The following is a 27282-nucleotide window of genomic DNA, read 5'->3' as shown; positions in this document are numbered from 1 at the left end:
CACTAGGATGGCGGTTCCGTTAGGCATGTGGCCTGGGGGCAAGGGGGCAGCCTCATCATGGATTCTGATTCCCTCCAGGCCTGGGAGCCAGCGGAGGGGCCTCTCGCCTGCCTCTGCCCTGGCACAGCCTGGTGAAGGCACTGCCGGAGCCACTCAGCTCCACCTCCGCGCCCGTGCCTGGCGCCCCTCCGGGTGCTGACTGTGAAAGTGCCCGCCGCTGTGCCCTGCGGGCACGGGAGACGGGGTCCCCTCCCCTGTGCCATCCCTGCTGAGCTCCAGCCCCGACCCCCCCCCTAGAAAAAGCACCTTGATTTGATCCACAAGACTTTCCCGTTTTATTAGTAAAATACAAAATGGCACAGACATTGGGGATGGGGTTGGGAAACCAAGAGGATGGACCACCTCCTTCTAAAGTCCCCCCCCCCAAAATCGTCCCGGTCCATGTCCCATGTGTGTGGGGGGGGAGCTAACAAAGTCCAGTGGGCGGGGCCAGCGGTCCCAGCTGCTTTCTGACAAAGGAGGGGAACCCCACCATTGGGTGCCCCCCTCCTGGAGGGCTCCCAGCGGGGAGGAGCCCGTCAAAGTGCATTAGACGTGCTGTTCTCCCAAAAGTGCCCCCGACTCAAGCCCAGACAGGGGGTGCCGTGTCCAGCGGGAGGGGCGGGGTGTCAGCCGGCCCGGCCCACGTCCCTGTGGACCCGAGCTGAGCATCCGCCATAAAGGGATGCGTCACCTGTACCCGGGGGAGCCCCACCCTGGAGAGGCTTCTCGGGTGGAGGGCAAGGGTCAGCCTTGGGGACAGTCAGAGGGAGATGGGAGCTGCCCTCAGGCACCCCGAGGTGGGGGGGGGAGGGGCTGCAGGTCCAGTTCTGGGTGGGGTGCTGGCCAGCCGCAGCTGCCGCCGGTCTCACCCAGGCCTGCCTGCACCCTCAGCAGCCAAAGGAACCCCTTACCACCCCCACCCACCAACACACACACACACACACACACACACACGCGAGAGCACACACACAACTCCCCTCCCCCCTCCGCTCCTCCCCACAGGGCAGAGTTCCTTCCAGAAATAAACACGGAACCTCAGGTGTCGGCAGTGGATTCTGAGCTCCTGGGAAACGGCAGGGACATTCCCGGGCCTGCCTGCCGCGGGGGCAAAGGGGAGGGTGGGGAGGAGATAGCGTGCGGACGGGGAGCGGGGAGGTGGCCGGGAGCCCTAACAGGAGTGTGGCTGCTCCCTGCAGTGTCTCCCTGGACCCTGCCCTGCCCTCCCTCCCCCCAAACCCCCTGCCCCCCCCACCCCAGGCAGTGCTCAGCCTTCCCCGGAGCCTGCCCGCTCCCCTCCTCCTTCAGCCTGTCACATGTCCCCAGGGCCATCTCAGTGTCCCTGGCCGCCTGGTGGACAGAGAGGGCCTGCTCTCCAGGTCAGGAAGGGGCCTTTACAATTGGTCTCTGCCCCCCACGTACCGCAGCCCGCTCCCCATTCTGGGGCCCCCCGTGCCGGCTCCCTCCAACAGGGCAGGGCTGGGCTGCCGGGCCCTCCGGGCCCCAGGTGCAGACAGACTGGCTCAGGTGCTCCGTGGATGGCGGACGTGAAGCTGTACCCGGATCTGGGCACAGGGGTCTCCGGACCACAGCGTGATGCCCGCCGGGGGACAGCTTATTGCCACACATTTGCCAGAGGGGCGGGGCGGGCGCCTCGTCGGGTTTGGTGGTGGGCCTGGGCCTAGAACCCCGGGCCTCACGCTCAGAGTCAGTGTTCCCTCCCCGCTCAGCAGAGACTGAGGCGGGAGACAGTCCAACCGGCCGGGCCACTTCGTCTCTCGGGTTCCCACGGAGCCTTGCTCAGCCGCCCGCAGACGCCATGCCCGCCTCATGCAGGCAAAGACAGGTCCCGGCCAGGGCGCCCGCTCCGTAGTGGTGGGGGGTGGGAGGCTGGCCCCGCAGGCGGCTGAGGGACCACGGGACACGATGAGGTCGGAGGGGGTGTGCAGAGGGGCCTGGCCCGAGTGGGACGTGGTACCGCCATTGGGACAGGGGCGGAGGGGCTGAGACGTCAATAAATAGTTGTCTGTCAGGGCTGGGAGGTGTCAGAGGAACCCTTTCAGCAGCAGCAGCAGAGTTTTCTGACGGCGGGGGGAGGGGGGGGGGCACTGGGGTGAGTTTCGGAGGCCACCCCTCTGCCTCCAGCAGGGTGTGGATGGCCGATGGGCCTCCGGCGTCTGCCAGGAACCGGGACAGTCCCACCTGGGGGGGTCCTGCCTCCCTGCCTCCATCATCCCTGCTCGGGCCAGGCCCTCGGGGCGGGGAGGAGGGAGGATGGGGGTCCCAGGCAGCGGTGTGAGCTGAGCCTCTGGCCGGGCGGGCGGCCGCTCACACGGGCACCAGCACGTAGGAGTTGCTGCCACAGCTGCGGGGCACGTAGCGAAGCCCCTCCACCATGTCCCCCACCGCGCCGCGGGGGCAGCCCTGCAGCCGCTGGTAGGTGAGCGTGGCCACCCCCAGGCAGAAGAGCAGGCCCAGGAAGGCCAGCAGCCCCACCGCCTGCCTCCGGGTGGCCTCGGGCGTGGCGAAGTCGTCCTGCCTCTGGCGGTCCGAGCTCCCGGGCTCCTTACTGGGGGCCGCGGAGACCCGGGGCCTGCCGCCGCCGCCGGGCCCGGTGACGGCATCCGGGGGAGCCGGACGGGACCCTAGGGGGCTCTCCGGCGGCGTGAGGTCCTGCCCAGGGTCCGGGGCTGTGTGGGAAATGGCGGGGGCCTGTGGGGAGGCGGCCTGGGGAGAGGGGGGCGGGGAGGAGGGGGGGTTCTGGATGGAGCCGGCCTGGGTGGGGAGGGCCTGGGTGAGGGGGGCCTGGGTGGGTGGGGCCTGGGAAGAGGGGGGATCAGTGGGGAGGGCCTGGATTGGGGGGGCCTGGGTGGAGGGGGCCTGGGTGGAGGGGGGATCAGTGGGGAGGACCTGGGTGGAGGGGGGCTGGGTGGAGGGGGCCTGGGTGGAGGGGGCCTGGGTGGGGGGGGCCTGGGTGGAGGGGGGGTCAGTGGGGAGGGCCTGGGTGGAGGGGGCCTGGGTGGGCGGGTCAGTGGGGAGGACCTGGGTGGAGGGGGCCTGGGTGGAGGAGGCCTGGATGGGGGGGGCCTGGGTGGAGGGGGGACCAGTGGGGAGGGCCTGGTTGGAGGGGGCCTGGGTGGGCGGGTCAGTGGGGAGGGCCTGGATGGAGGGGGCCTGGGTGGGGGGGCCCTGGGTGGAGGCAGCTTCAGAGGCCTTCCCGTCAGCCCAGTGGTCCACTCTAGGCTGGTAAGAGCTCTGCCAGGACGTGGCAGTGGTGTTGGTGGTTTTGGTGGCGCCAGTGATGGCCGGAGCAATTTTGGGTCCCGTCAGCTTCTCAGAGGAGGGACCGGCCTTGCGGTCCAGATACTCCATGGCTTCCTGCACCCATCTCTCCTCAGGGTCCGCACAGAATTTTCTGTCCTTTCTGGTCTTCAAGCTACAGGGAAAGAAGGCAGGGACCGGTGATGCCGTGGGGGGTGGGGGTGCCACGCCAGGGCCTGCAGGCGAGCAGGCAGGCCGGAAGTCCTGCCCGGCCACTGACCACGACCCGTGAGCTTAGCTGGGGTGCAGCAGTCCTCGCCTGGGAAGTGGGACTGTGACCCCCACTCTGTGGGTGACCAACTGCCCAGCCAAGGGGGTTGAGGGGTCCCAGAGATACAGGCCTCTTCAGGGACCAGAGGGTCACCCTGCTCTGTCTTACTATAAAAAACAAAAATGATGTAAAGCATTTGGCTCAGGCCCTGGCTGGGGTGGTCAGAGCGTCGACCTGCAGGTCACAGGTTCCACTCCTGGTCAAGGGCATGTACCTCAGCTGCAGGTTCAAACCCCAACCGGGACCCCATGCTGGAGGCAGCCAGCTGATGGGTGTCTCTCACATCGATGTTTCTCTCTGTCTCTCTCTCTCCCTCCCTCCCTGTTCCTCTCTTCCTTTCACTCTCTAAAAATCAATGGAGAAAGATATGTACACAGATAATACCTTAATAAATAAAAATCAATGGAAAAAAATATCATCGGGTGAGGATTACCAAAATAAATCATGCTCTTCAGCCCTTCTCTTTCTTTCTTTCTTTCTTTCTTTCTTTCTTTCTTTCTTTCTTTCTTTCCTTCCTTTTTTTAAGAAGAAAAAAAATTAAGTAAACTTAATTTGAAAAGAAAAACAAGAAAAACAAGGCCCCTGGCTCAGAGTAGATCAGTAACTTCCTGCAAGTGGCTACCTTGCTCACACCCCTGTTTTGCAGAAAGTCAAGCCTCCAGGGGTAACAACCGCTCCCGGGGCCAGTGTGCTGGACGCCACAGCTGTCCAGGAGGCCCACGTGATCCTGTGCGGCCCCCAGGCTGAGCCCCGCCCCTGCCCCTAGGAAACAGAAGCAAATATGTGGGGGAGCAGGGGCAGCAAGCCAGGGGGAGGGGGGCAGAGAGGGCTCTTGAAGAGACTGCACACTCAATGGGCTGGGCGGCCGGTGGGAGCACATGTCTTCCCCGAGCTGAGCCTGCGTTTCAGAGGCTCACTGGCCACTCCTTTTTTTATTATTATTATTATTTTTTTTTTATTTCATTGATTTTTTTTACAGAGGAAGGGAGAGGGATAGAGAGTTAGAAACATCGATGAGAGAGAAGCATCGATCAGCTGCCCCCTGCACACTCCCCACTGGGGTTGTGCCTGCAACCAAGGTACATGCCCTTGACCGGAATCGAACCCGGGACCTTTCAGTCCGCAGGCCGACGCTCTATCCACTGAGCCAAACCGGTTTCGGCTAGCCACTCCTTTAAAAAAATATATTGATTTTCAAAAAAAAAAAAGGGAGAGAGAGAGAGAAAGAGAGAGAGAGAAGCATCAATGATAAGAGAGAATCATGGATCGGCTGCCTCCTGCACACACACCCCGCTGGGGATGGAGCCCGCCCCCGGGGCGTGTGCCCCGACCAGGAATCAGACCGAGGTTACCCTGGTCCCTAGGGTAACGCTCAGCCCCTGAGCCAGTCCAGCTGGGCCCAGCTTCTTGCTGCCAGGCCTCCGGGTCCTGCTGCGCTGCTTTAGGGCCCAAAGTCCTGAAAAGAGGCCTCCGGATGGGCCACTGGGCAGTGCCCCGGGGTGGGGGGGGGGGCCCAGAGGAGCTAGCAGCTCCGAGGGCCGAGGGGAGTTGGCTGGGCTGGACCCCTGCCCGGAGCCTCCTAGAGATCCTGTTTCCCCCTCTGACACACGCAGATGCTAATCTTATTGTCCCCAGCTTCTGGGCTCCCTCCCAAGCCCGTCGTTACACCCCCTGCTCTCATCCTCCAGCCCACCCACTTGTGCGCGGATGTTAAGGTCAATGAGGGGGCACACAGGGCAGAAGCAGGGGAGCGTTCGCTGAGGCCCTGGGCCAGGGGCCCGGGTGGGGCTGGGGGGCGGTGGGCATGCGTTACCGGAGGTCGGGGGCCGTCCCCGGGGCCTGGCAGGGATGCGGAGGCGGAGAGGGTGGTACCTACATGATGGCGCGTTTGCTGCAAGATGGTTCTGTTCGTTGGTAGCTGGCTAGGCGGTCCCGGGGGATCTCCTTGGTCATCGCTCTGCAGTCGTTGCTGCATTTGTTCGAAGCATGCTGCTGTCCTGAGTCCACAGAGGCCCCCAGTCAGCAGGACTGTCCAGGGGCATCTGGCTTCTCACCCCCAGGACAGTAGGTCGAAGCCACTCGACCCGAGAGCCAGTGCCCTGCACACCTGGCTCTCAAGGCCCTTGACCTCAGCCCCCCACCCTGCCCCGCCTCTGCCCCGTCCGTCCCTGGCCAAACCTCCCCATGCCTCAGTTTCCCCACCTGTAAAATAGGGACAATGGTAGTATGTGCCTCACAGGGTAAAACTCTTCTTGCCGGGCACGTGGTAAGTGTTTAACTGTAAGAATTAGGTTGCTATCACTGATCTGTTGTACACAGAGGGGCGGAGTCTGAGGATGGCAGGGATCTACCTGCCTGAGGTCACACAGCCAGGAAGTGATGGGACAGGCTCTCCGACCAGGCCTGGCTCCCATCATGCCCCTGGGCCGGTGGGGCTGCCCAAGCGCCATTCCTGTTGCCTTTACCCGGGTAAGTCACCTGCTCTGCTATCACCCCCCCACACACACACAGACACCCTGCCCCTCCCTCTCAAGCTGTCCATAGTCATGGGTTTTCATGACCTCTGAGACACACCCAGCCCTCTTGCCGCTCACATCTCATGTGCCTGTCCGTGTCATATTCTCACATACACTCCCACAAACACAAATGGCATATCTATAATAATAAAAGCGAAATATGCTAATTAGACCAGACAGCTGAACGACCTTCAGGACACCCTTCCGGATGAAGCCAGAGCTGCAAGGGCCGAGGCAAGCCACCGCAGCTGCGAGGGCCAAGCCCCTTGCACGAATTCCGTGCATCGGGCCTCTAGTCCTATATAATAAAAGGCTAATATGCAAACTGACCAAACGGTGGAACGATCGGTCGCTATGACACGCACTGACCACTAGGGGGCAGACGCTCAATGCAGGAGCTGCCCTCTGGGGGTCAGTGCGCTCCCACAGGGGCAGCTCAGCTTAGCCAGAAGCTGGCCTCATGGTTCTGTCATTAAGAATCAGGTGGTCCTGGCTGGTGTGCCTCCTATAAACCAGAAGGTCGGGGTTCGATTCCGGTCAGGGCACATGCCAGGTTGGTGGACTTGATCCCCAGTAGGGGGCATGCTGCAGACAGCCGATCGATGTTTCTCTCTCCCTCTCTCTCTCTCAATCTTTCTCTCTCTCTCTCTCTCTCTCTCTCTCTCTCTCTCTCTCTCTCTCTGAAGTTCCCTTTCTCTCTGAGGAAGGAGGTGCATGGGGTGGGAGCAGAGATGGGGAAGCAGGGGTCTGCAGAGGGCTGGCTACTGGCCACATGGAGTCAGAGAGAAACCCCAAGGCAGGATGAGGATGACTCAACAGACACTTGAGAACCCAAATATTTTATATCAAACATTTGAAGTGGTTTGCACTGCAATCCCGCCTCCTCCTGCCCCCCTCCCCTCCCAGGTAAAGTCTTCAGTAAAATGTCTTTGTTTGGTGTAAGCTGGGCAGGGGTATGTGACACATGAGGAAGAGAATGAGTTTCAGGCCTGGGTCACGGTCTTATGCAGCAGAAGCAAGACCCTGGAAGGCTTTGCAAAAATCCAGAGGCAGGACTTCCACACAGCAGAGCTGAGACGGCAGCTGATCTTGTCTAGCTCTGCAGGGCCCTGCAGGCCCCGGCTGGTGCCTGGGCTCCACCAAAACACACACTGCTCATGCACAGGTACATGTATGTGGATGTGCTAACATGCACTGGGGGGGGGGGAGGAGGGAGGGGGTGCTCCCAGCAGCTGCTCCCTGAGTCACAGGCTGGCTGCTTTCTCTCTTGGGAAAGCCCCCTGGCTGCCTTATCTCCCTCCTTCTGCCCCAGCAGGACCTCGAACCACCCTGGACTGGACTGGCCTGGCAGGTGTGCCCCTGGGAAAAGCCACAGAGGAAAGGGGCCCCTGGGTGACATGGAGCCAGGGGGCAGCTGCCCAGTGGGCAGGAAGGAGAAGCTAGTGAGGTCAGTTCGCTCTCTGGACTCAAGTTCCCCAGGGGGAAGGCCACTGTTCGCCTCGGGGGCTTTGAGGAGCCACAAAGCCAGCTGCCCCCACAGCCCCACCCTCTGCTCGGTGCCTGGGTCCTGCCCAGGGAGGGCTGGATGACTAACCCAGGGGCCTGTTTCCTTCCTGGAACTGGAGTTCTCTCTCCTGTCGATGGAGACAGTGCCTCCAGCCAGCCAGTCATTTATGATCTGTCACGTGAGTTTCAGGAGGGCAAGAGCTTGTCTGTGTTGGTATCATGTCATGTCATGTCTTCCAGCACAAAGCGGATACTCAATAAATCTTCACTAAGTGAAATAATGCCTCAGTCTACTTATCCCTCTACCCATCTATCCATCTACCCATGTATATATCCATCCATTCACCCATTTATCCATCCATCCGTCCATCCATCCACCCACCCGCCCACCCACCTGCCCACCCACCCATTTATCCACCCACCCATTCACCCATTTATCCATCCATCCATTCATCCACCCATTTATCCATCCATCCATCCATCCATCCATCCATCCATTTATCTGCTCCCTTTTGTCAATCTTTTACTCATTCCACATCCACCCACGTCTACCTCCCACCCATTCCTGCTTACCCCATCCATCCATCTACCCAGCCCCACTCACCCACCTACCACCTTCCATCTGTAGCTCCACCTCCTCTCATTTATTCACTCATCCATCCCTCATCAGCCCACTCACCTATCCTTCGTCCGTCCATCCATCCATCCATCCATCCATGCCGATTCAGCCAACATTTGTTTGAATTACTTTTGAATACCTGCAAAGACCCAGGTCCTCTGTCCTTAACCCTGCACTTCCTCCCACAGGTGCGGGTACTGAGCGTGGAGAGATCACCTCAATCCCAACCAAGGCTCCCAGGTGGCTGTGTGGACTCAGCCGACAAACGCTGACCCTCCATCTTGCCGGGAATAGTGAGCTGAACAGAGCCCGCTGCTGCCCTCAGAGAGCTCCTAGCCTGATGGGCAGCTAAGACGCACCCACAGAGTGCCAGAGAACTTCCTGTTGGAGCACCTACTATGCGCTCAGCACACGCACATCTGCTCTCACTCATTCAACATCCCTGTCGAGAGTGTGTGGTCATCCCCGTTTTACAGACGCAGAAGCTGAGAACCAGAGAGGCTGCATGACATGCCCGAGGCCACACAGCGGCTTAGCGCCAGATCTGGTTGTCTTCCTGGGTCCCAGACACCCCACTTTTCCAGGGTGAAACACCGTGCTCCCAAACATATCCCAGAGGTGCCAAGAGCTTCACGAAGGAGAGGCCACTCCCTGCTACAAGCGATCCGGGAGGCTTCCTGGAGGAGGTGCCCCTAAGGTAAGGTGACCAGACGTCCTGCTTTTGGCGGGACAGTCCTGATTTTTAACAATTTTGTCCCGAGGCGTTTTAAAACAGTCCCGATTTTTTTTTTTTTTAACAATTTGTCCTGCGGCGTTTTAAAAAAAATCGGGACTTTTTAAAAGGCCATGGGACGTCTGGTCACCTTACCCTAAGGCTTGTCCTCCAGGACTGTGAAGAGGCCGCAGACAGGAAGTGGCAGGGATGCTCCTGGTCTCTGAGTGAAGCGAGAGAGGGCTTGAGCCAACGCCAGGTGTGTGTCCGGGACGAGTCCCTTGGGCTGCCCGAGCCTCGATTGCCGTGCCTGTGAAATGGGCACAATAATGCCCGCCCCAGGGGGGGGGGGGCGGCTGTGAGAATACCGGTTTCACCATCTGGGCCCTCGGAGCAGGGTTTCCTCCACGGCAGACGCCATGGCCTTTCCGCCCAGGCAGTCCTTTGTCACCGGGCTGTCCTGTGTCCTGCCGGGCCTCTGGCAGCACCCCTGGCCTCTGCCCGCTAGGTGAGAGCACCCCCCCCCCCCCGCCGAACCAAACGTGATGGGGCATTCAGAACCCCAAAAACATCTCCAGGAATTGCCGGATGTTCCCATGGGGCAAACCCTCACTGAGGACCACTCCCCTGGAGATAACCACATGCCTCCCTCCCCCTTCCCCATTCCCCCTCCCCCTCCACCCACCCCCCTCAGTGGCCCCTTCTCAGGGAAAATCCCCTGGCCTCTTACCTAAAATTTCAACACACACACACACACACACACACACACTCTCTCTTTTAAATCATGGCATTCCCCCCCCCCCCCTTCCAACAGATCCCACGGCATACTGATTTATTCTGTGTATTGTCTGCCTTCCCCGATCCATGTTCGCGCCCCGAGGCCCGGGATCTGGGGGGGCGGGGGGGGGGCCGGTTTTATTTCTTGATCTGGTCTCGGCGCCCAGAACAGTGCGGGGCCCGGAGTAGGTGCCGAAGAAACGCGTGTGGAATGAATCAGCAAAGTGCGCACAGAAGCTCCGTGCGACCTGGGCCATCTCCGCCCATGGGGAAGGAGAGGCATTTTTATTTCTGTCCCCCGCGGCCTGGATCCGACACCCGCCTGTACCCTCCCCTGCCTTCCCCGCCGCCCCCTCTCCGCTGAGCAGGGGGCGGACTGCAGCGGCTTCAAGCGGATTTTTTTTTTTCCTTTTTCTTTCTTTTTCTTTCTTGCCAAGTGGGAGTGCATGCGTCAGGGCTCAGAGAGGAAATTTCTCTGACTTGTGTCTGCAGGTTTGTTATGTAAAACGGAGGCTCCTGCCTGGCTCAGCCCCGCAAGCCCTCGCTCGGGAACTGACGTAGCTGCCTGCAGCGGCCTCGAACCTCCCCCTCCCCTGACTCTCCTCCCCCTGCCCTCCTGGGGGGGGGCCTCTCTGGCTGTGGACACCCCCCCCCCAGACCTGCAGGGCCCCCAGGGGCCGCTCAGAGCCACACCTGTCAGTGTGGGTAAGGGCGCTAAGGGGGCCTGGCTAAGTGCCAGCTTCCCAGGAGGAGAAACCGAGGCTCAGAGAGGTCGAAAGGATGCAAGTATCTCCCAGCAAAGTCAGGGACCGAGATCAGGACGGGAGCCTGGTGGTCCTGGAGCCCTAGGCTGCCAGGGAGAGCATCCAGGGTCCCCTCTCCGCCCCCCAGTCCCTCCCCACCTCCCTGCTGTTATAAATAATCCTCCTCCTCCCACTTCCAAACGCCCTCCCAGGCATCAGCCTCAGGAAGCAGAGGCGAGAACTCTGTCCCGGGGTGCTCTGGCTGGGACCAAGGAGGGAAGCCCCCCTGCAGGTCGCAGCCAGGCACCTCCCTCTGACTCCCCTCCCTGGGCTCACGATCCTCAAACACCTCGGGCTCTGGCCTCGGGCCCAGGAAGCAGGAAGCCAGCAACACTCGGCCCCGCTGCCTCTGCCACCTCCGCCACCCCCGCCACCCCTGCCATCCTCAGCTACCTCCTCCCCGTCCCACTGGTGTGCTCCCCTGCAGCTGTCCTGGAAGCCAGAGGCTGCTTCTCATTCTCCCGGACTCGCTGTGTGTCCTCAGGCGGGCTGCCACCCTCTCTGAGCTCCGACCTGCCAGATGGCCTGGGCACTCCCCAGGGACGGGGCGGACGCAGGTGGTTCCCAGAGGCGGTGAGCGCCGTCCAAGCTCCCCCCTGCCCCCAGGCCACCGCCTCCCGCCCTGCCTGCCGGCCATACCCAGGCCAGTTTCTACACCCACCCTCCTGGTGGCAGGTGGGATGGATGCCCCACCAGGCCCCAGGCTCCAGGAAGCACGTGACTGGAGGTGGCCTTACCAGGACCCTGCCTGGACCACCATTTTCTAAGCTGTGTTTGGAGGAGGAAGACCGTACAGCGGGGGAGATGGGGCTACAGACCAGAGCGAGAGGGAGCCACGAGCCCACCCTAGGAGCTGCAATGACCTTGACCTCCCCTCCTCTGGTGCTGGGGCCCCGACTCCCAGGGTGGCCTTGACATCAGGCAGGAGAAAGTTCCCAGCTGTGGTCTACCTAGCCCAGGGCCAGGCTGCGGCTCAGGATGTCAGGTTACATATTAACCCTGGGCACCCCCAAGGCTTGTCCCAGCAGGAGCCTCCCTCCCTCCTTTCCTCCCTCCCTCCCTCCTTCCCTCCCGTGCTCGATCCTGGGCCTCCGATGCCCACCTGGCCTCCTTGTATCTCCCACGCCACCCTGCCCACTGCCCCCACCACCACCACCCCGCGCTCCAAGATAGCAGCCTTGCTCATTGAGCCAAATCTTTTCCTCATGGAGCCGCATCTCTGCCCCCCCCCACCCCGCCCCCCACCCCCAGGCGGGCCCGCCAAAGACCCAGCCTCAGGGAGGAAGGGTCTGGTGTGCCCTGATGCCAGGTCTGAGGGGCAGGCGTGGGGCTGGGGCCGCCCCCTCCCTGCTCACGCTGCGCCCACCCCACTCACCCGCCAGCAGCAGGACCAGGGGGCAGAGCACAGCCAAGTGGAGCAGCCAGGAGAGCGGGTGGAAAGCCATGGCGGGGGGCAGGCAGGGGGCCAGGCGGGGTCCCAGCGCGGGGACCAGGCTGGCACTGCCGCTCACCCAAGGAGCTCCGGTGTTTCTGATCTGAGATCCGCTGCCTCTGCCTCTGCCTCTGCGTGTCTCCGCCTCCTGGTGGTGGGAGGGGAGAGGCAGGGAGCCAGAATCCACAGGATGTTGCCTTAGAAACAGAAGAAGGTCTTGGGGACCCTGGGCTGCTGCTCAGAACGGCTCCTCAAAAACCGGAACCTGCCCTGCCCGGGAGGACTGCTCAGGTTCAAAGGGCCTCTGCTCTTCCCCGGTCACCTCCCTGCCGGGAGCTGGACGCGCCCTTCGGTCTGGCCTGGGGCCCTGGCTGCCCCGGGGGCAATAAGCAAAGGACAGGGACCGAGGCGTAGAGGATGCCGGCTGCGAGCACACCGGAAGGGACCAGACTGGCAGGGTCCTGGAGGGCCTTTTTACGGATGGGGAAACTGAGGCATGCAGAGGTTAAGGAATTTCATGAGGATCACCAGCCAGGAAGCGGGGGAGCCTAAATTGGCCCCAGTCAGGTGTCTCTGGGGTCTGAGCTCATGACCACTGATGATCCCCACCCCCTTACCATCCACCCACATGTTGAGAACTGCTGTGAGGACTGAGGGAGTTTTTGCCCATGAGGTGCTGGTTCGGGGCCTGGTGTGAAACAGGCGTCAAAACGGCACTGCTTTCCTTCCTTCAGCCCTCTTCTGGCCCAGTTTTTCCTCCCATAAAACTGGAATGGTCACCCCACCCACCACCACCACCTCATCAGGGTGTTCAAGGCCCACTGCGAGCAGCTTGGCCGGCCCGTGTGGCTCAGAGGTGACCTGTGAACAGTTTGATTCCCACTCAGGGCCCGTGCCCAGGTATGGGCTCAGTCCCCAGTAGGAGGCGTGCAAGAGGCGGCAGATCAGCGATTCTCTCTCATTAACGTTTCTTTTTTTTAATAAATATATTTTGTTGATTTTTTTACAGGGAGGAAGAGGGAGGGATAGAGAGTTAGAAACATCGATGGCTCTCATTGATATTTCTATTTCTCTCTCACCCCTTCCTCTCTGAAATCAATAACAATATATATTTTTCTCTCTCTCCACTCTCTCTAGAAATCAATGGAAAGAATATCCTCCGCTGAGGATTAAAAAAAAGAAAAAGCCGAAACCGGTTTGGCTCAGTGGATAGAGCGTCAGTCTGCGGACTGAAAGGTCCCAGGTTCGATTCTGGTCAAGGGCATGTACATTGGTTGCGGGCACATCCCCAGTAAGGGGTGTGCAAGAGGCAGTTGGTCGATGTTTCTCTCTCATTGACGTTTCTAGCTCTCTATCTCTCTCCCTTCCTCCTCTCTGTAAAATATCAATAAAATATATTAGAAAGAAAGGAAGGAAGGAAGGAAGGAAGGAAGGAAGGAAGGAAGGAAGGAAGAAAGAAAAGAAAGAAAGAAAGAAAGAAAGAAAGAAAGAAAGAAAGAAAGAAAGAAAGAAAGAAAGGCTGCCCTAATAGGTTTGGCTCAGTGAATAGAGTGTCGGCCTACAAACTAGAAAGTCCCAGGTTCAATTCCGGTCAAGGGCATGTACCTCAGTTGCAGGCACATCCCCAGTGGGAGGTGTGCAGGAGGCAGCTGATGGATATTTCTCTCTCATTGATGTTCTAACTCTCTATCCCTCTCCCTTCCTCTCTGTAAAAAATCAATAAAATATATTTTAAAAAAAGAAAAGGATTCAATCCAGACACAACAGCCAGGCTTTCTACTCAGCCAGACCTGGAGTGCAACGGGACTCCACCTCCTATGAGGGGTATCGCCTTGGGCAAGTGACTTAACCCCTTTGAGCCTCAGCCTCCCCATCTGTGAAATGGGACGCAATAGTCACCTCATCGAATCAGCTGCTGGGAGAGTGAAGACAACTACCGACTTTCACCGAGAGGCACACAGAAGCTACTAGTGTTTGTGACTGAGCCCTGGTGGTGTGCCTGGCATTGTGGTGGCAAATCCATAATCTAAGTCCTTGCCCCAAGGAGGCCCTTTCTCCCCCGCCCTCCCCCACCTACCCCCGGCAATAGGAAGCAAGTGCAGGTGGTGGGGAAGGGAGAGCCTGTATCTTCTGTAGGCAGCAAAGAAGGCAGCGTGAGAGAGGCGAGGCTGCCATCAGGAGGCCGAGGGCCGAGTCTGGCTCTGTTTCTTTCACATTGTCATTTGGAACACTTTTAGACACTAAGTTTTGAACCAGGACCCATCTAGGTTTATGCATAGCATAAAGTTATTTCTTTTTAGTCTACAATAGCCCTCCCAACACATTTTTCGTGGCTCGACTTTCTGAAGACTCAAAGCCATTGTCCTAGGCGCTGTTCTCATTGCTAACGGATCTAATTATGTCCTTGTGAAGTCATCTAAGCTGTTCCCCTAACCTCTGTATTTCCTGTAAATGTGGAGTTGGAGCTGCGGGCTCGATTAGATCTCGGCCACTTTGGCAAGAATTCCTTATGCGTAATACTGGGGTTTCCACGCTGCACCTCACGTACCTCCTTACAGATTTCTGCCGGAGGCGGCTCCTTTGTGATCATAAGTCGCTCCCCAGCCACACAGGCCGTGGCGGGCCTCGGGAAAGCCTCCCCAGGTGGGAAGTGCCGGGCTCCTGCAGGGGCTGGGGCGTGGTCTGATGGCTTCACCCCGAGGAGGGAGTGGGCAGAAAGGCTGCCTGAGACACTGGAGCTGGAGGGAGGGATGAGGATGCTGCTGGGGCAGAGGAGCTGGGAAGGTTCTGAACTGAGGAGGAGGTAGAGCCACACGGGCGACTGAGAAATGGAGCCATTCAACAGTAAAAAATAAATTTAATGCGAAACAATTTAGTTTTCTGTACAGTCCAAACAGCTGAGCTAAATGAGTAACAAACAGAGGAGGAAAGACCTGCTGCAGAAGTAAACTGAACAGGCTTCTTGACAGTGGTTGTGACCGCTGATCTATAAGCATGTTTTCCATTTCTAAAGCCATGTTCATTCAACTCATTAAAATCTCAATTACATTTAAAATAAAAATGGCTGCCCTAGCCAGTTTGCCTCAGTGGATAGAGTGTCAGCCTACAGACCAAAGGGTCGCGGGTTCGATTCCCATCAAGGGCACATACCTTGGTTACAGGCTCCTCCCAGGGCCCACGCCTGGTTGGGACTGTGTAGGAGGCAATCAATCTGTCTTTCCCTCTCTCTTCCACTCTCCCTAAAAATCAATGGGGAAAATAGCCTCAGGTGAGGATTAAAGTAAAAATGGCTTTCCCTGAGGAAATGACTTTTCTAAAATACTGTATTTTGCCCTCGCTGGTTTTGCTCAGTGGATAGAGCAGAGGTTCCCAAACTTGTTTGTGCCGTAGACCCCTTGCCATGTTTTTCGGTTTTGGGTAGACCCCCTACTTACCTGATATTGATTTTTTTGTAAATTTCTAACTGTAGTGAAGTTTAGTGTTAAAATTTAATAAAAAAATAATGTACCTACTTTTCTCCGGCATTCTCAAACAAAATAACACTGATTCACTATAATTTGTATGATAAACTACCAGTTTATATTTTTTAAAAATATTTTCTCAGCACTTTCCTATTCAAGATTCCGGAAACGAATGAACGTATTTTTCTCACATTCATATTTATAGAGTGACGAATTGAACAAGTCGGTGCAAGTTCCCGAAGCTTTGAGACAAAAATTGGCAAGAATGTTTACTGCGCATATGCTTGTAACAAGATGATACTGGTATATCATTATGTGCAGGTTTTTATCCTACAACTTACACAATTTTATAAACATATATAATAAATTTTTTACTTCATAGGTACTTTTATAAGTAATTTATATGCTTTTATATTATAAGATAATATGATGTAAGTAAATAGGTACTATCAGTGTATGTTGAGATCCACTATCGTGGACCCCCATTTTCATTTCATGGACCCCCAAATTTTTTTTTCGCTGACGTAGACCCCTTGCAGGTTGTCATAGACCCCTGGGGGTCGATATAGACCACTTTGGGAATCACTGGGATAGAGCATCAGCCTGTGGACTGAAAGGTCCCGGGTTCGATTCCAGTCAAGGGCACATGCCTGGGTTTTGGCTTCTATCCCCAGTAGAGGGCATGCAGGAGGCAGTCAGTCAATGATTCTCATCATTGATGTTTCTCCTCTCCCTCTCCCTTCCTCCCTAAATCAATAAAAATATATTAAAAAGCCCTGACCAGTTTGGCTCAGTGGATAGAGCATCAGCCTGCGAACTGAATGATCCCAGGTTTGATTCCAGTACCTTGGTTGCAGGCACATCTCCAGTGGGGGGTGTGCAGAAGGCAGCTAATCAATGTTTCTAGCTCTCTGTCCTCTCTTCCTTTCTGTAAAAATATCAATAAAATGTATTTAATATATATATTTTTAAAATAAAATAAAATAAAATACTGTGTATCTTTGATGATGAAAAACACTATTATTGCTGAAACCAGATTGGCTCAGTAGCACATGTGTCAAACACAAGGCCCGCGGGCCAAATCCAGCCCGCCAGGCCTTGCAATGTGGCCCGCACCGCGCTGTCATCACTGCACTCCGCTGTCAGTTTATGACATTGTCAGTTTATGACTGTTCAGTAAACCATTCGGCCCGCGATTTAGGCTGGATTTTAGATTTTGGCCCCTTCTCTGATTGAGTTCGACACCCCTAGAGAGTGTCGGCCTGTGGACTGAAAGGTCCCAGGTTTGAGTCCAGTCAGGCACATATACCTTGGTTGCGGGCACATCCCCAGTGGGGGGCGGGGGGGGTGCAGGAGGCAGCTGGTAGATGCTTCTCTCTCATCAATCTTTCTAGCTCTCTGTCCCTCTCCCTTCCTCTCTGTAAAAAAATCAATAAAAAATTTCTTTAAAAAAAGAAAAAGACTATTACCAGCACAGTTTGATAACAAGGCCTGGAAAAGCTGAGGCACCATCCAAGTTTAAGCACTATTTCACTTTACATCAGTGAAGCGTCAACACGGTGAAAAAGGCAAAGAAAGTATTAATGTGAAACAGCTTTGACCTCATGGAACCCCAAAAGAATCTCAGAGACCCCAGGGTCTACCAACTGCACTTGAGAACCACTGCTCTGCTCCTGTTTTGCATTTTAAAATGTGGGTAATAATTCTAATGTCTTAGAATTGCTGTGACAGTAAATGTATGCGAACCACCCAGCACAAAAATCTTATAGAAAGAACACCACAAATATTTCTACTCGTTATAGTCCAGCTGTGACAGCTCTATGTCAATGTCACATTTACTCACCTACAGTAGCACCACCTTAGAAATTCTATCCCGTTTGCAACGTTATACCGAAACATGTATCTTCAGAATTCTTTACTTGCCTAATTCTTCCTATTAGGGGTGTGTGTGTTAAAATGCACTTAACGTAAATGTTACCATTTTAACCATTTGTGGAGTGTACAGCTCCACAATTCCCGTAGGGGCACTTTACTTCTTTAGCTACGTATTTATTGTAGTTATTAAATGTCTATTTTGCCCTAGCTCGCTTGGCTCAGTGGACAGAGCGTTGGCCTGTGGACTGAAGGGTCCCGGGTTCGATTCGGGCCAAGGGTACATTGCCTGGGTTGCAGGCTCCATCCCCAGCACGGGACAGTTCTGGAGGAAGCCGATCAATGATTCTCTCTCATCATTGATTTTTCTATCTTCCTCCCTCTCCTTTCCTCTCTCAAGTCAATAAAGAAATATATATTTTTTTAAATGTCTATTTCCCTTGTGACGGGGCGCAGGTTCAACCACTCTTTAGACTTTCCGCGTTTCTCTAAGATGTCTTTTCCTATTTTTCATGTCTATTACACCAAATCTATTTTTCACGCGTTTAACAGCCCATTCCCCAGGCGCAGGGACCTGAGGGTAGAGCAGCACGTTTTGCTATTAGAAACGCACCCGCCTCTGCACACCTAGTTGCTGGAATTTGCATTCCCCAGCGGTGCTGCGCCGGAAGGCTCTCCTATCGCGAGAATTCCTCCGGTCCTGGTGGGGGTGGGGCTTAACCAAGTGAGTTTGCGATAGGCTGGCTTCTGGCGGGGCGCAGGCGCAATAGACACGCCGGCTTGGAAAGGTATAAAAGCAGGAAGCCTTGACTGCGCCCGGCCTTTCAGCGGAAGAGGTCGTCTCTGAGCCTTCCTGGCGCCCGGTGAGTGTTTCTTCTCCGCCTTTTCTTTTTTGTCAGTTTCCCCTCTGGGGCTCCATCCTGCCAGCCAGCCTTCCCTGGAGAAAGGATTCTGTTTAGAAGGATCGGTTCCAGCGGGTTCCGTGCCAGCCGCCCCCGTTAATGCGTGCGGAGGGATTGCGAACCCAGGCGCGCCCGCGCCCAGCTGCCTGCACCCCGCACCCCACGCCGCTGAGCACGCAGCCACCCGCCCCGGGTCCCCCATTATTTGCCCCCCCCCCCCCCCAGCCCCCGGAGTCGCGATGCCCTCGGTGGAGTTGCACGTCCCTGGCCCCTCCCGCGTTTGCGTCCTGGTTTCGAAATCATGATGGCTCTGGGTGCTGCCGATTTGTTCGAACATCTAGTGTCATCGGGAGGTGATCGGCGTAAAGATATGCAAAGGTTAACTGCTTCTAAAACTCTGTGTTGGCCATTTCCTGGGCGGGGGATGGGGACTTGCTAATGGATTGTAGTGTCTAGATGTGTGTGAGCGGGGGGCGGCTGGAAGGTGAATTTTAGGTTACTGACAAGGCTTCTGGCCAGTCTTGAACTCGAGTTTTGACGACTTTGGGGAGGTGGGGGGTGTTAGGCTCCACCCCAGCGTGGGTATCCCTGGGAAAGGGCTGTGCGCTGGATTGGGATTGCTTGCACAGAAGTCTGAATCTTCAGTGCGGTGACCAACGTGGACACCCCGGGAGGTCACTCTCCCCGGGCTCTGTCCAGGTGGCGTAGGGGAGCATAGGGCTCTGCCCCGTGACGTACAGTCCCTTTCCACGCCGTTGGAGAGAAAGCCGGGCCTTGCGTCTGCGCCTGCATATTCCTACGACTTCTCAGAGTCCTCGGACCATGACTGAGGAGGCAAACCATGCAGGAAACATCTCTCTAGCAACTGGTGTGAATCAATTAAAATTCTACCTTTTGGCCTGGCCTGGCTCGGCTCAGGGTTGAGCATTGAGCCATGAACCAGGAAGTAAAGGCACATGGCCGATTGGGGGGTTGGGGGGGGAGTGGGGGAGGCAGCCCATCCATGATTCTATCTTGATGTTTCAATGGCCACGTGGCCAATGAAATTTATAAGTGATTATATCATCGATGTTTCTGTCCCTTCTCTGAAATCGACAAAAGCCTTTGTTTTAAAAGATTCTACCTGTTTGGTAGATCGGGGGAATATGTTTTTTGTGTGCTGCGGTTTTAGTAATTAGTTTGTGTGCAGCACGAGGTGGACAGAGTTGTCGATTGCTGCTCTAGAGCTTCCTATCCGGATATAGGTTGATCAGAAGTGAATTTTTTGCTTTAACGAGTTTTGCTGAACTGCCGAATTAAGCTCTTGACCTTGTTTTGCAGCCTTCAGTCAAGATTCTAAGCAAACTGGATTTGGGTAAGTAACTCTGAATTGCACTTGGCTTATCCGTTTTCCTATGGCGTTTGGTCTGCACAGTTCCTTTTCATGATCCTGGAGTTGCGGCTGGGCATATTTGTCTGCTTATGCCTTCAACAAGGAGTAACCGATTGAGTAAATCATGAAATAGTTCGAGGCAATGACTTGTTTGAAGTTGATTAAAACCAGTTACTAAACCAGCAACTACATGTAGCGTGATCTGTAATAATAAAAGTGTAATGTGCTGAAGCTAGGGCAGCCGGGAGGGAGGAAGGCCTACCCTCGCACAGATTTTGTGCATCATGCCTCTGGTCTGTAATCCAGACAAATCTCTTGGGAGGTTTTGAGGGGTGATGCTGTTCAGCTGTGCTGTAATTACCGCTGTTTGTGATTGATTGGTTGGTTGGTTGATTGGTTGATTGATCGGACACTCCCAACGTGGACACCCCGGGAGGTCACTCTCCCCGGGCTCTGTCCAGGTGGCGTAGGGGAGCATAGGGCTCTGCCCCGTGACGTACAGTCCCTTTCCACGCCGTTGGAGAGAAAGCCGGGCCTTGCGTCTGCGCCTGCATATTCCTACGACTTCTCAGAGTCCTCGGACCATGACTGAGGAGGCAAACCATGCAGGAAACATCTAGTTCATTAAAATGTGTAATTTTTAAATTTAAGAATATGATTCTAATATTTTTTTTTTCCTGTTTTCATTTAGGAAAGAGGAGCCACCTCGCCTTTTTTGGCAGCTAACAATGCTTTTTGGGCGCCTCTGAAGTGATGGCTGTTTTGGGAAGAGAAGTAGCTGCCCTTTGGAGAAAAAGATGCAAATCCTGTCATTCTCAGATCTGTGTTAACTGATAGACTAATGGAATGTTCCATTGGCCACATGGCCCATAGAAATTTATAAGTAATTACAGAAGGCCCTGAGCATGGACAGCTTTTTTTTTTTTTTTTTTTTTATCTCCCCAACTGGTTTTTAGAGAGAGTGGGGGGGAAGACAGACATCATGTGAAACATCTATTGGTTGCCAACCCAGGTGCTGCTGCTCCACTTTCTGTTTCTTTCTTTTTAAAGGAAGTGGAGCCGAAGCTGGGTAGTAGGGAGGGGAAGAGTGGCTCGGTAGTTGAGCCTCGACCTCTGAACCAGGAGGTCAGGTTTGATTCTGGTCAAGGCAACATGCCCGGGTTGTATAGGCTTGATCCCCAATGGGGCGTGCAGGAGGCAGCAGGTCCATCTTCTCATCACTGATGTTTCTCCCTCTCCCTTCTTTGAAATAAATAAAAATATTTTTTTAAAAAGTTTCCTCTCTGGTCAGTGATGTGGGGGGGTGGGGGTGTCCCTGCCCACACCTTCCTGGGTGCCCCAGACCGCAGACAGCATGTCTTGTGGGACATGAGGGATTCTCCCCTGACTGGAAGCAGAACAAACAGCTGCGGGAGCCTGGCACGGAGCCCAGGGCACTCCTGTGGGGTCCCAGATGGTAGGTGGGGAGGGACCGCCTGGCCTAGCTTTCCCTTGTCCCACCCCAACTGTGCCCAGCTCCACCTGGGACCATTCAGCCTGCAGGCCCATGCTCTATCCACTGAGCCAAACCAGTTAGGGCTGCTTCCAGTACTTTTCTGTATGCCCGGAAGCGGAACTATTGGGTGCCATGTTTGATGTGAGGAACCACCAGGCGGTTTTCCATGGCGACAGCACCAGTTTACATTTCCACCGCCAATCCCAAGGACTCCCAATTTCGCCACACCTCGCCAGCCTTTTTTCTTAGTAATAGCCATCATGTGTGTGAGGCCGCATTTCATGTTGAGCATCTTGTCATGAGTGGGTTGACATTTCTCTCCCAGACCTACTCATGATGAGGTTGGGCCGCCGTGTCTTCCCAGTTCAGTGACTCACAACCACATGCACGGACATGGGCTTTCTGCCCCCTGTTCCCACAGGAAGACACGGAGGATGAGGGACAAAGCAGCTGGCTCACTCCCCCAGCCAGTGAGAGCTAGTCTGCCTGAGTCCCTGACTTGTACCCTTCCGGTGCATCTCCTGGCCCCTGGACATGTACCCTGGGAGGACACGAGGGAAGGGGTGCATGCTAAACCCAGTCCTTAACCTTGCCCCAGCCACCAGAGCTTCAGCCCCACCCCAGGTTCTTCCACTTACCGGTACCCCACCTCACTCCCAGGGCCAGGAAAGCAGCCCTAGTCTGTCCCCTTCCCCACAGCTAACATCCTCCCAGACATCCACATGATACCTCTGAACCATTTGCCTTCTTTTTAAAAAAAATATCTTTATTGATTTCAGAAAGGCAGAGGGAGAGATACAAACATCAACGAAGAGAAAGAATCTTGATCCACTGCCTCCTGCATGCCCCACACTGGGGATCGAGCCTGAATCCTGGGCCTGTGCTCTGACTGGGAATTGAACTGTGGCCTGGTTCATAGGTCAGTGTTAGACCATTGAGCCACACTGGCCGGGCTGCCTTTTCATAGACAAATTATCTAGCCAAGGGGAGTCATTCACACCATTGCGTGAATTTGGTCACCAGCTATTTGGGGAAACGGGAAGGGAAAGTCGGGGGCTCTTGGAAAGGTCAGGCCTGGGTTTTGGAGGTTGGAGGAGCAGTGAAAACCCGGAGGGAGGGAAGCAGGAAGGGCAGAGACCCGGTACAGAGGTAAGGTGGGGGAAGAAAGGTGAATCTGGACAGATTAAAGGCTGCCCAAGGAACCCAGCTCCTGGAGGACCTGCAGCCTCGGAGGGATGTGTGAGGGCCTCTAGGGGGCGGGAGAAGGACCTTCCTTTTATGGCGTCCGTCTGCAGCCACTTGTGGGCCCTGGTTCTGAGCCAGGCCCTGTGCTCTGTCCTGGTGGCCAGGAGCCAGAGGGACTCGGGTGTGGATCTGGAGGACACTTTCCAATCCCGAGGATCCTGGGCAGACGGTCACCAGGGCTGTTAAGGAGGGCAGAGGGCCAGTGGGAGTCTTAAAAAATGAAACGGACTACTTAGAAAGAGTGAGTCACTTAGAACTCATTTGCAGGAAGTGGACACGGACTCTGCCAACCTAAACATCAAAGAAAAAAAAATGAAACTCAGTTACTGGCTGCTCAGGCTGGGCAACGCCTTGGGGGGCTGGGGGCTATGCAGGCATGGGAGTCACTGGGCGGCAGGAGCAGCACAGGCCAAGGCCAGGGAGTAGAAATGTCATTGGCGTGGGCTTGGGATCCAACGTGCACGAAGGGAGATGGGATGGGGCTGGAGACAGAGATGCAACCCAGATCCAGAGGGCCTGGTGCCAAGCCCGGGCACTGGGACCTCAGCCTAGGGCACTGGGGAGCCACGGAAGGGTTTTGACCGGGGAATTTCGGACCCGCTGGCTTCAGCGGGGCAGAGGCTGGGAAGGAGGAGTAAGGGGGGAGATGAGAGCAGGGATGGAGATCGGGGAGTACAGAGTCCCTGGCTGGGGAGCAGCTGTCATGGCAGGAAAGTTGGGCCCCGTGAGCCTTCCTGGAGGGGCCAAGGCCACGGCCACCAGGGCAGGATCCTTCCTCAGGAGTCCAGCTTCTGGAGAATCCTCTTCACCCAGGGCACCCCGGGGTCAGCGCAGATCTCCCGATTCTTGAGGGTTACCAGGCTGGAAGGAGGAGATGCCAGGGGGACAATGAGACATGCAGGGAGGGTGCCACATCCCGCCTGCCAAGCTTGGCACTTAGGAGTCACCTACTGTATGGAGAGGTGCCTTCTATCGAGAGAGGCTTAGCATTTATGAGCCGCCTGCTGTATGCAAACACATTTTTAAGGAGGAGGGGGGTGATCATCAGAACTTCCCCGGTAGACCCTAAGCCCCTAGTGCCAGGTCAGGCCAGGGAACCGAACGCCCTAGACTCTCACGGTCATTGCAAACATCGCCTTCGGCAAGAGAGCATTGGGCAGGGGCCAAGAGCATGGACTTTGGAGCCAACTTATCTAGTTAATCCTAGCCCCGGGACCTGTTAGCAAGTCCTTTTACGTCTCTGAGCCTCAGTTTCCACATCTGTGAAATAGGGATGATCATCATGGGCCAACCTCATAGGATTCTGATGAGATTTGCTGAGTTCAGATAAACTAGATGCACAGCAGATGGTAGGTCCTGTATAACTGTGCCAGGAGCTGGCCTGAATTCTTTTTTTAAAAAAAATATATTTTCATTGATTTCAGAAAGGATGGGAGAGGGAGAAACATCAACGATGAGAGAGGATCATTGATCGGCTGCCTCCTGCATGCCCCCCACTGGGGATCAAGCCTTTGACTGGAATCAAACCCGGGACCCTTCAGTCCACAGGCCAACTCTCTATCCAATGAGCCAAACCGGCAAGGGCTGGTCTGAATTCTTAACTTTAATTTTCTTACTACATCCTTACAGCAATGCTATGAGGTCTGGTTATTCTATCCACTTCCCAGCGGAGGGGAGTGAGACAAAGCCCGTCTACCAATGCCCCCGGGCCCTCCTGGGCCGCCTCCGTGGGGCTCCCGCTGCCCCAGCGCCCCACTCACACGACGCCGGGCTTGCGGCAAGAGTCTGAAGTCCAGTAATAACCCCTCACCAGGCGGTGAGGCAGCTGGTGGCGGATGTGGTCGCGGCAGCAGACGCTGTCCTCCACGTTGGCTCCGTAAGGACCTGGGGGAGAAGGGCGCTCAGAGGGACCCAGGCTGGGCCCAGGGACGTCTCCCCGCCCCACCTCTGACCCAGCCTTTCGGCTCCACGGGGAAGGTCGGTGTCCAGAGGATTCTGGGCCCTCCATGCCCCCGATCCTGGGCCTCTGGGAAGCCAGGAAGGGCCCAATGTCATTACTCCGGGTGGGTCAGGTCCCGGGAGAGGGATCCCGACAGCTGAGCATCCACGGTGCCCTACGCTTCCAGGGGGAACCCAGGGCCTCTGAACAGGGAGGGGCCTTGCTGATAAGACCATCCTCACTGGCTCCACCCACCAGGTCCCCCGGAGGCGTCAGCATCACCCAGGAGCCTGTGGATGCTGCTCACCAGCTCTGCTGAGCCAGCGGGCAGTGACGGGCCCCAGGGAATGCAGAAGCCCGCTCAGTGCACAGCCATTCGGACCCCCTCCCTGGAAAGGCTGTGTCCAGAGCAGGGAGGACTTGCCCCAGTCACAAAGCACGGCCTTGGAGAGCCAGGACAAGGGTCCAAGGCCCACTCTGCCCTGAGTCACCAGCCACTGAGGGAAGTCATTGAAAGTCTCTCTGACCGAGGGGGCGATATCAGCCCTGACTCTGGGGGGCGGGGAGCCCTCTAAAGCAGAGAAAGCACACAGGAACCCCATCCCTGGCAGGCATTGTTCTTCACTGCCGGACTCCCAGTCCAGTGCTCCTTCCCCTACCCAACCAGGGGCAGGAGCAGTTACATTGGCCTGAAAAAATCAGGGTCCCAGGTGTGGCTCAGTGGTAGAGCGTGGACCTATGAACCAGGAAGTCACGGTTCCATTCCCGGTCAGGGCACACGCCCCACTTGCGGGTTTGATCCCACCGTGGGGCGTGCAAGAGGCAGCCGATCTATGATTCTCTCTCATCATTGATGTTTCTATCTCCATTTCCCTCTCCTTCTCCCTCTCCCTCTGAAATAAATTTTAAAAATAAAAATAAAAAAGAAATCAGGATCATAGGGCAGGATCTGGAGCAAAAGTAGGGAGGTGGGAGGCCGGGCCCGCTGCCTTTCCATGAGAGTATCTCAGGCCCCACCTCCTACCCTCTACCCCAGCCCCTCATCAGCAGCACCTTCTCCACTCGCCAAGGGCCCTTTGGTCCAGATCTCTGGAGGGGAGGACCCCGGGCCATGCCTCCCACACCCCCAACCTGGCTGAGGCTGATTCTACACGCAAGCCTTCAAGACTACCCACCTAACAGACGTGTACGTGGAGGCCCAGAGAAGCAGTGGGACCAGTCTGAGGGCCAGCAGCAGACTGGGGTGTGTCTGCCCTCAGCCCCGCGTGTTTCTACGCCATGAGGAAGATGCCCGGGGCGCGACCCTGGCTCTGCAGCGAGCCCTCTCCCTCCCTCCCGCCCAGCCTCACCTGCTTCGGTTGCGTGGACAGCCAGAGCAAGGAGCAGGAGGGCCGCCAGGAGCGGGGTCTGCAGGCCGGCCATGCTGCTGTCCCGTGTCCCAGCCAGGTGTCTGCTCGCCCCAGGACAACCACGCCTGCTATTTAAGCGCTGGCTGCACCCACAAGCCTCGGCCACTCTTAGTCACCGGGGAGCAAGGAGCGTTACACTGACGTTCTGAAAGAAGAACTCCCGCCTCCTCCAGATTGGAGGAAATTTTTTGTGGGTGGAAACCATCAGAGGGGACCCCCACCCCACCCTCTGGGTCTCCAGAGACTTGCAAAATCCCCCCTGAGCCGGGCCTCTTGGAGGCCGGCGCCCCCGGGGTCTGTCGCCTGTGTCCCTGCCCACGTCCCCGTGTGTCCCTGGAAATGGGGAGAGGAAGGAAGAGGGAGAGGGAGAGAGACATAAACATTAATAATGAGAGAATCATTGATGGGCTGCCTCCTGCACGTCCCACACTGGGGATGGAGCCCGAAACCCCAGGCATGTGCCCTGACCAGGAATCGAACCGTGACCTCCTGGTTCACCAGTTGATGCTCAACCACTGAGCTGTCCTCTTCTCCCCATCCCCGCTGTCCCTGCCCAGTCCAGACCACCTCCATCTCAGGCTCGGACCGTAGACCCTCAACCCCCTCTCTCCCTGGTGGTGGCCCAGAGGCCAAGCTGCACATGTCTCTCTTGTGCTTGGAGACCTGCTGTGGTCCCCCGAGCTGAGGGCAGAGCCAGAGCTCCTGGCCATGGCCTTCGAGGCCTGGTTCCCACCCCCTCCGGGCTGCAGCCACACTCCTCACAGTTCCTCAAAGAGGCCGGCGGCCTGTCCCAGGCCGTCATGCCCTTTCCACTTCGCTACCGCATAAACTCCTACTCGTGCGTCAGGAGCCCTGGGAAATGTCACCCTCTCGGTAGCCCACCCACTCTGACTGGACAGTCCTCCGGGGTGACCTGGAATGTGGGTTTTTCTCATCCCGGGCCCCTCCCCCGAAGCCCACCTCCTGGAAGGCCGGGGTCTCCTTTCCTTGTCTCAGCACCCCCAGTGTCTTCCAAGAGGGGGGTACACAGTGGGTGCTGGGGGGAGGCGGGGGGGGGGAGAGGATAACTAAGGAAGCAGGAAATAGAAGCTCGGAGAAAGAGGACTGGCCCAAGGTCTCCCAGCCAGGGAGTGGCCAGGCCAGGCTGGGATTCAGAACTCGGCATCCTGTTCTTTTATCACTCGATCCACAAGTACTGGTGGAGTCCTCTAGCGACAGAATAACGCCTCCCAAAAAACAAACAAACCATACAAACAAACAAACCTGCCCACTTCCTAATTCCCGAAGCCTGTGACTCTGTGACCTTGCATTTCAAAAGGGCTGTGCAGTGTATGTGAGGCCGGTCAAGGAGAGGGAGTTCCCGGTGACTTGAATGGCCCCCCGGGGCCAGCCTGGGTCAGCCGCAGACAAGAGACAGGGCACCAGAGACAGAAGGAGGCGATGCCAGGCTGAGCCCAGGAGCGCCAGGGCCTCTGGGAGCTGCACAAGTAAGGGCGCAGCTTGTCCCCTGGCGCTTCTGGGGGGCACAGCCCTGCTCACACCTCCATCCTAGCCCACGGAGCCTGATCGAGACCCCCCGCCGCCGGACCCG

At 56.6% G+C, this 27282-nt stretch overlaps 2 protein-coding genes and 1 long non-coding RNA gene across 6 annotated transcripts; 1 reads left to right on the top strand and 2 right to left on the bottom strand.

Moving 5' to 3' along the window:
* Positions 1–311: 311 nt before the first annotated feature.
* Positions 312–12259, bottom strand: CX3CL1 (C-X3-C motif chemokine ligand 1). 3 transcript variants are annotated; one of them, XM_084861280.1, is made up of 4 exons: positions 11940–12253; positions 5508–5628; positions 3082–3475; positions 312–3039 (listed from the first exon to the last, which is right to left on the bottom strand). In XM_084861280.1, exons 1-4 carry the CDS (start codon positions 12007–12009, stop codon positions 2368–2370), a joined length of 1257 nt encoding a protein of 418 aa, XP_084717406.1. In that variant the 5' UTR covers positions 12010–12253; the 3' UTR covers positions 312–2367. The 3 variants fall into 3 exon arrangements, with proteins under 3 accessions (XP_084717406.1, XP_084717407.1, XP_084717405.1); XM_084861281.1 differs by having other exon boundaries at positions 312–3475; positions 5508–5623; positions 11940–12259; XM_084861279.1 differs by having other exon boundaries at positions 312–3475; positions 11940–12254.
* A 5852-nt stretch (positions 12260–18111) lies between these two features.
* LOC311633208 lies at positions 18112–20881 on the top strand. 2 transcript variants are annotated; one of them, XR_014796912.1, is made up of 3 exons: positions 18112–18192; positions 19552–19585; positions 20295–20881. It is a non-coding gene; the product is annotated as an uncharacterized lncRNA (long non-coding RNA). The 2 variants fall into 2 exon arrangements; XR_014796913.1 differs by lacking the exon at positions 18112–18192 and having other exon boundaries at positions 18621–19585.
* A 32-nt stretch (positions 20882–20913) lies between these two features.
* Positions 20914–26354, bottom strand: CCL22 (C-C motif chemokine ligand 22). The gene is made up of 3 exons (XM_084905533.1): positions 25632–26354; positions 24104–24227; positions 20914–23204 (listed from the first exon to the last, which is right to left on the bottom strand). The coding sequence occupies exons 1-3, from the start codon at positions 25702–25704 to the stop codon at positions 23120–23122; spliced, it is 282 nt and encodes a 93-aa protein (XP_084761659.1). The 5' UTR covers positions 25705–26354; the 3' UTR covers positions 20914–23119.
* Positions 26355–27282: the final 928 nt, after the last annotated feature.

The sequence above is a fragment of the Pipistrellus hanaki genome (genome assembly GCF_964339955.1).
Source record: "Pipistrellus hanaki genome assembly, chromosome: 15".
Taxonomy (NCBI): Eukaryota; Metazoa; Chordata; class Mammalia; order Chiroptera; family Vespertilionidae; genus Pipistrellus; species Pipistrellus hanaki.
This window is presented reverse-complemented; position numbering and strand designations above follow the sequence as displayed.

Excerpts from the sequence above, each read along its gene's own strand:
- CX3CL1 (XM_084861279.1), bottom strand. The coding sequence starts at position 12,009 with ATGGCTTTCCACCCGCTCTCCTGGCTGCTCCACTTGGCTGTGCTCTGC. Across the intron at positions 5,629-11,939 it reads CCTGGTCCTGCTGCTGGCGG|GACAGCAGCATGCTTCGAAC; the intron begins GTGAGTGGGGTG and ends CTGTGGACTCAG. Across the intron at positions 3,476-5,507 it reads TGCAGCAAACGCGCCATCAT|CTTGAAGACCAGAAAGGACA; the intron begins GTAGGTACCACC and ends CTTTCCCTGTAG.
- CCL22 (XM_084905533.1), bottom strand. The coding sequence starts at position 25,704 with ATGGCCGGCCTGCAGACCCCGCTCCTGGCGGCCCTCCTGCTCCTTGCT. Across the intron at positions 24,228-25,631 it reads TGTCCACGCAACCGAAGCAG|GTCCTTACGGAGCCAACGTG; the intron begins GTGAGGCTGGGC and ends CTTCTCCCCCAG. Across the intron at positions 23,205-24,103 it reads TGCCGCAAGCCCGGCGTCGT|CCTGGTAACCCTCAAGAATC; the intron begins GTGAGTGGGGCG and ends TCCTCCTTCCAG.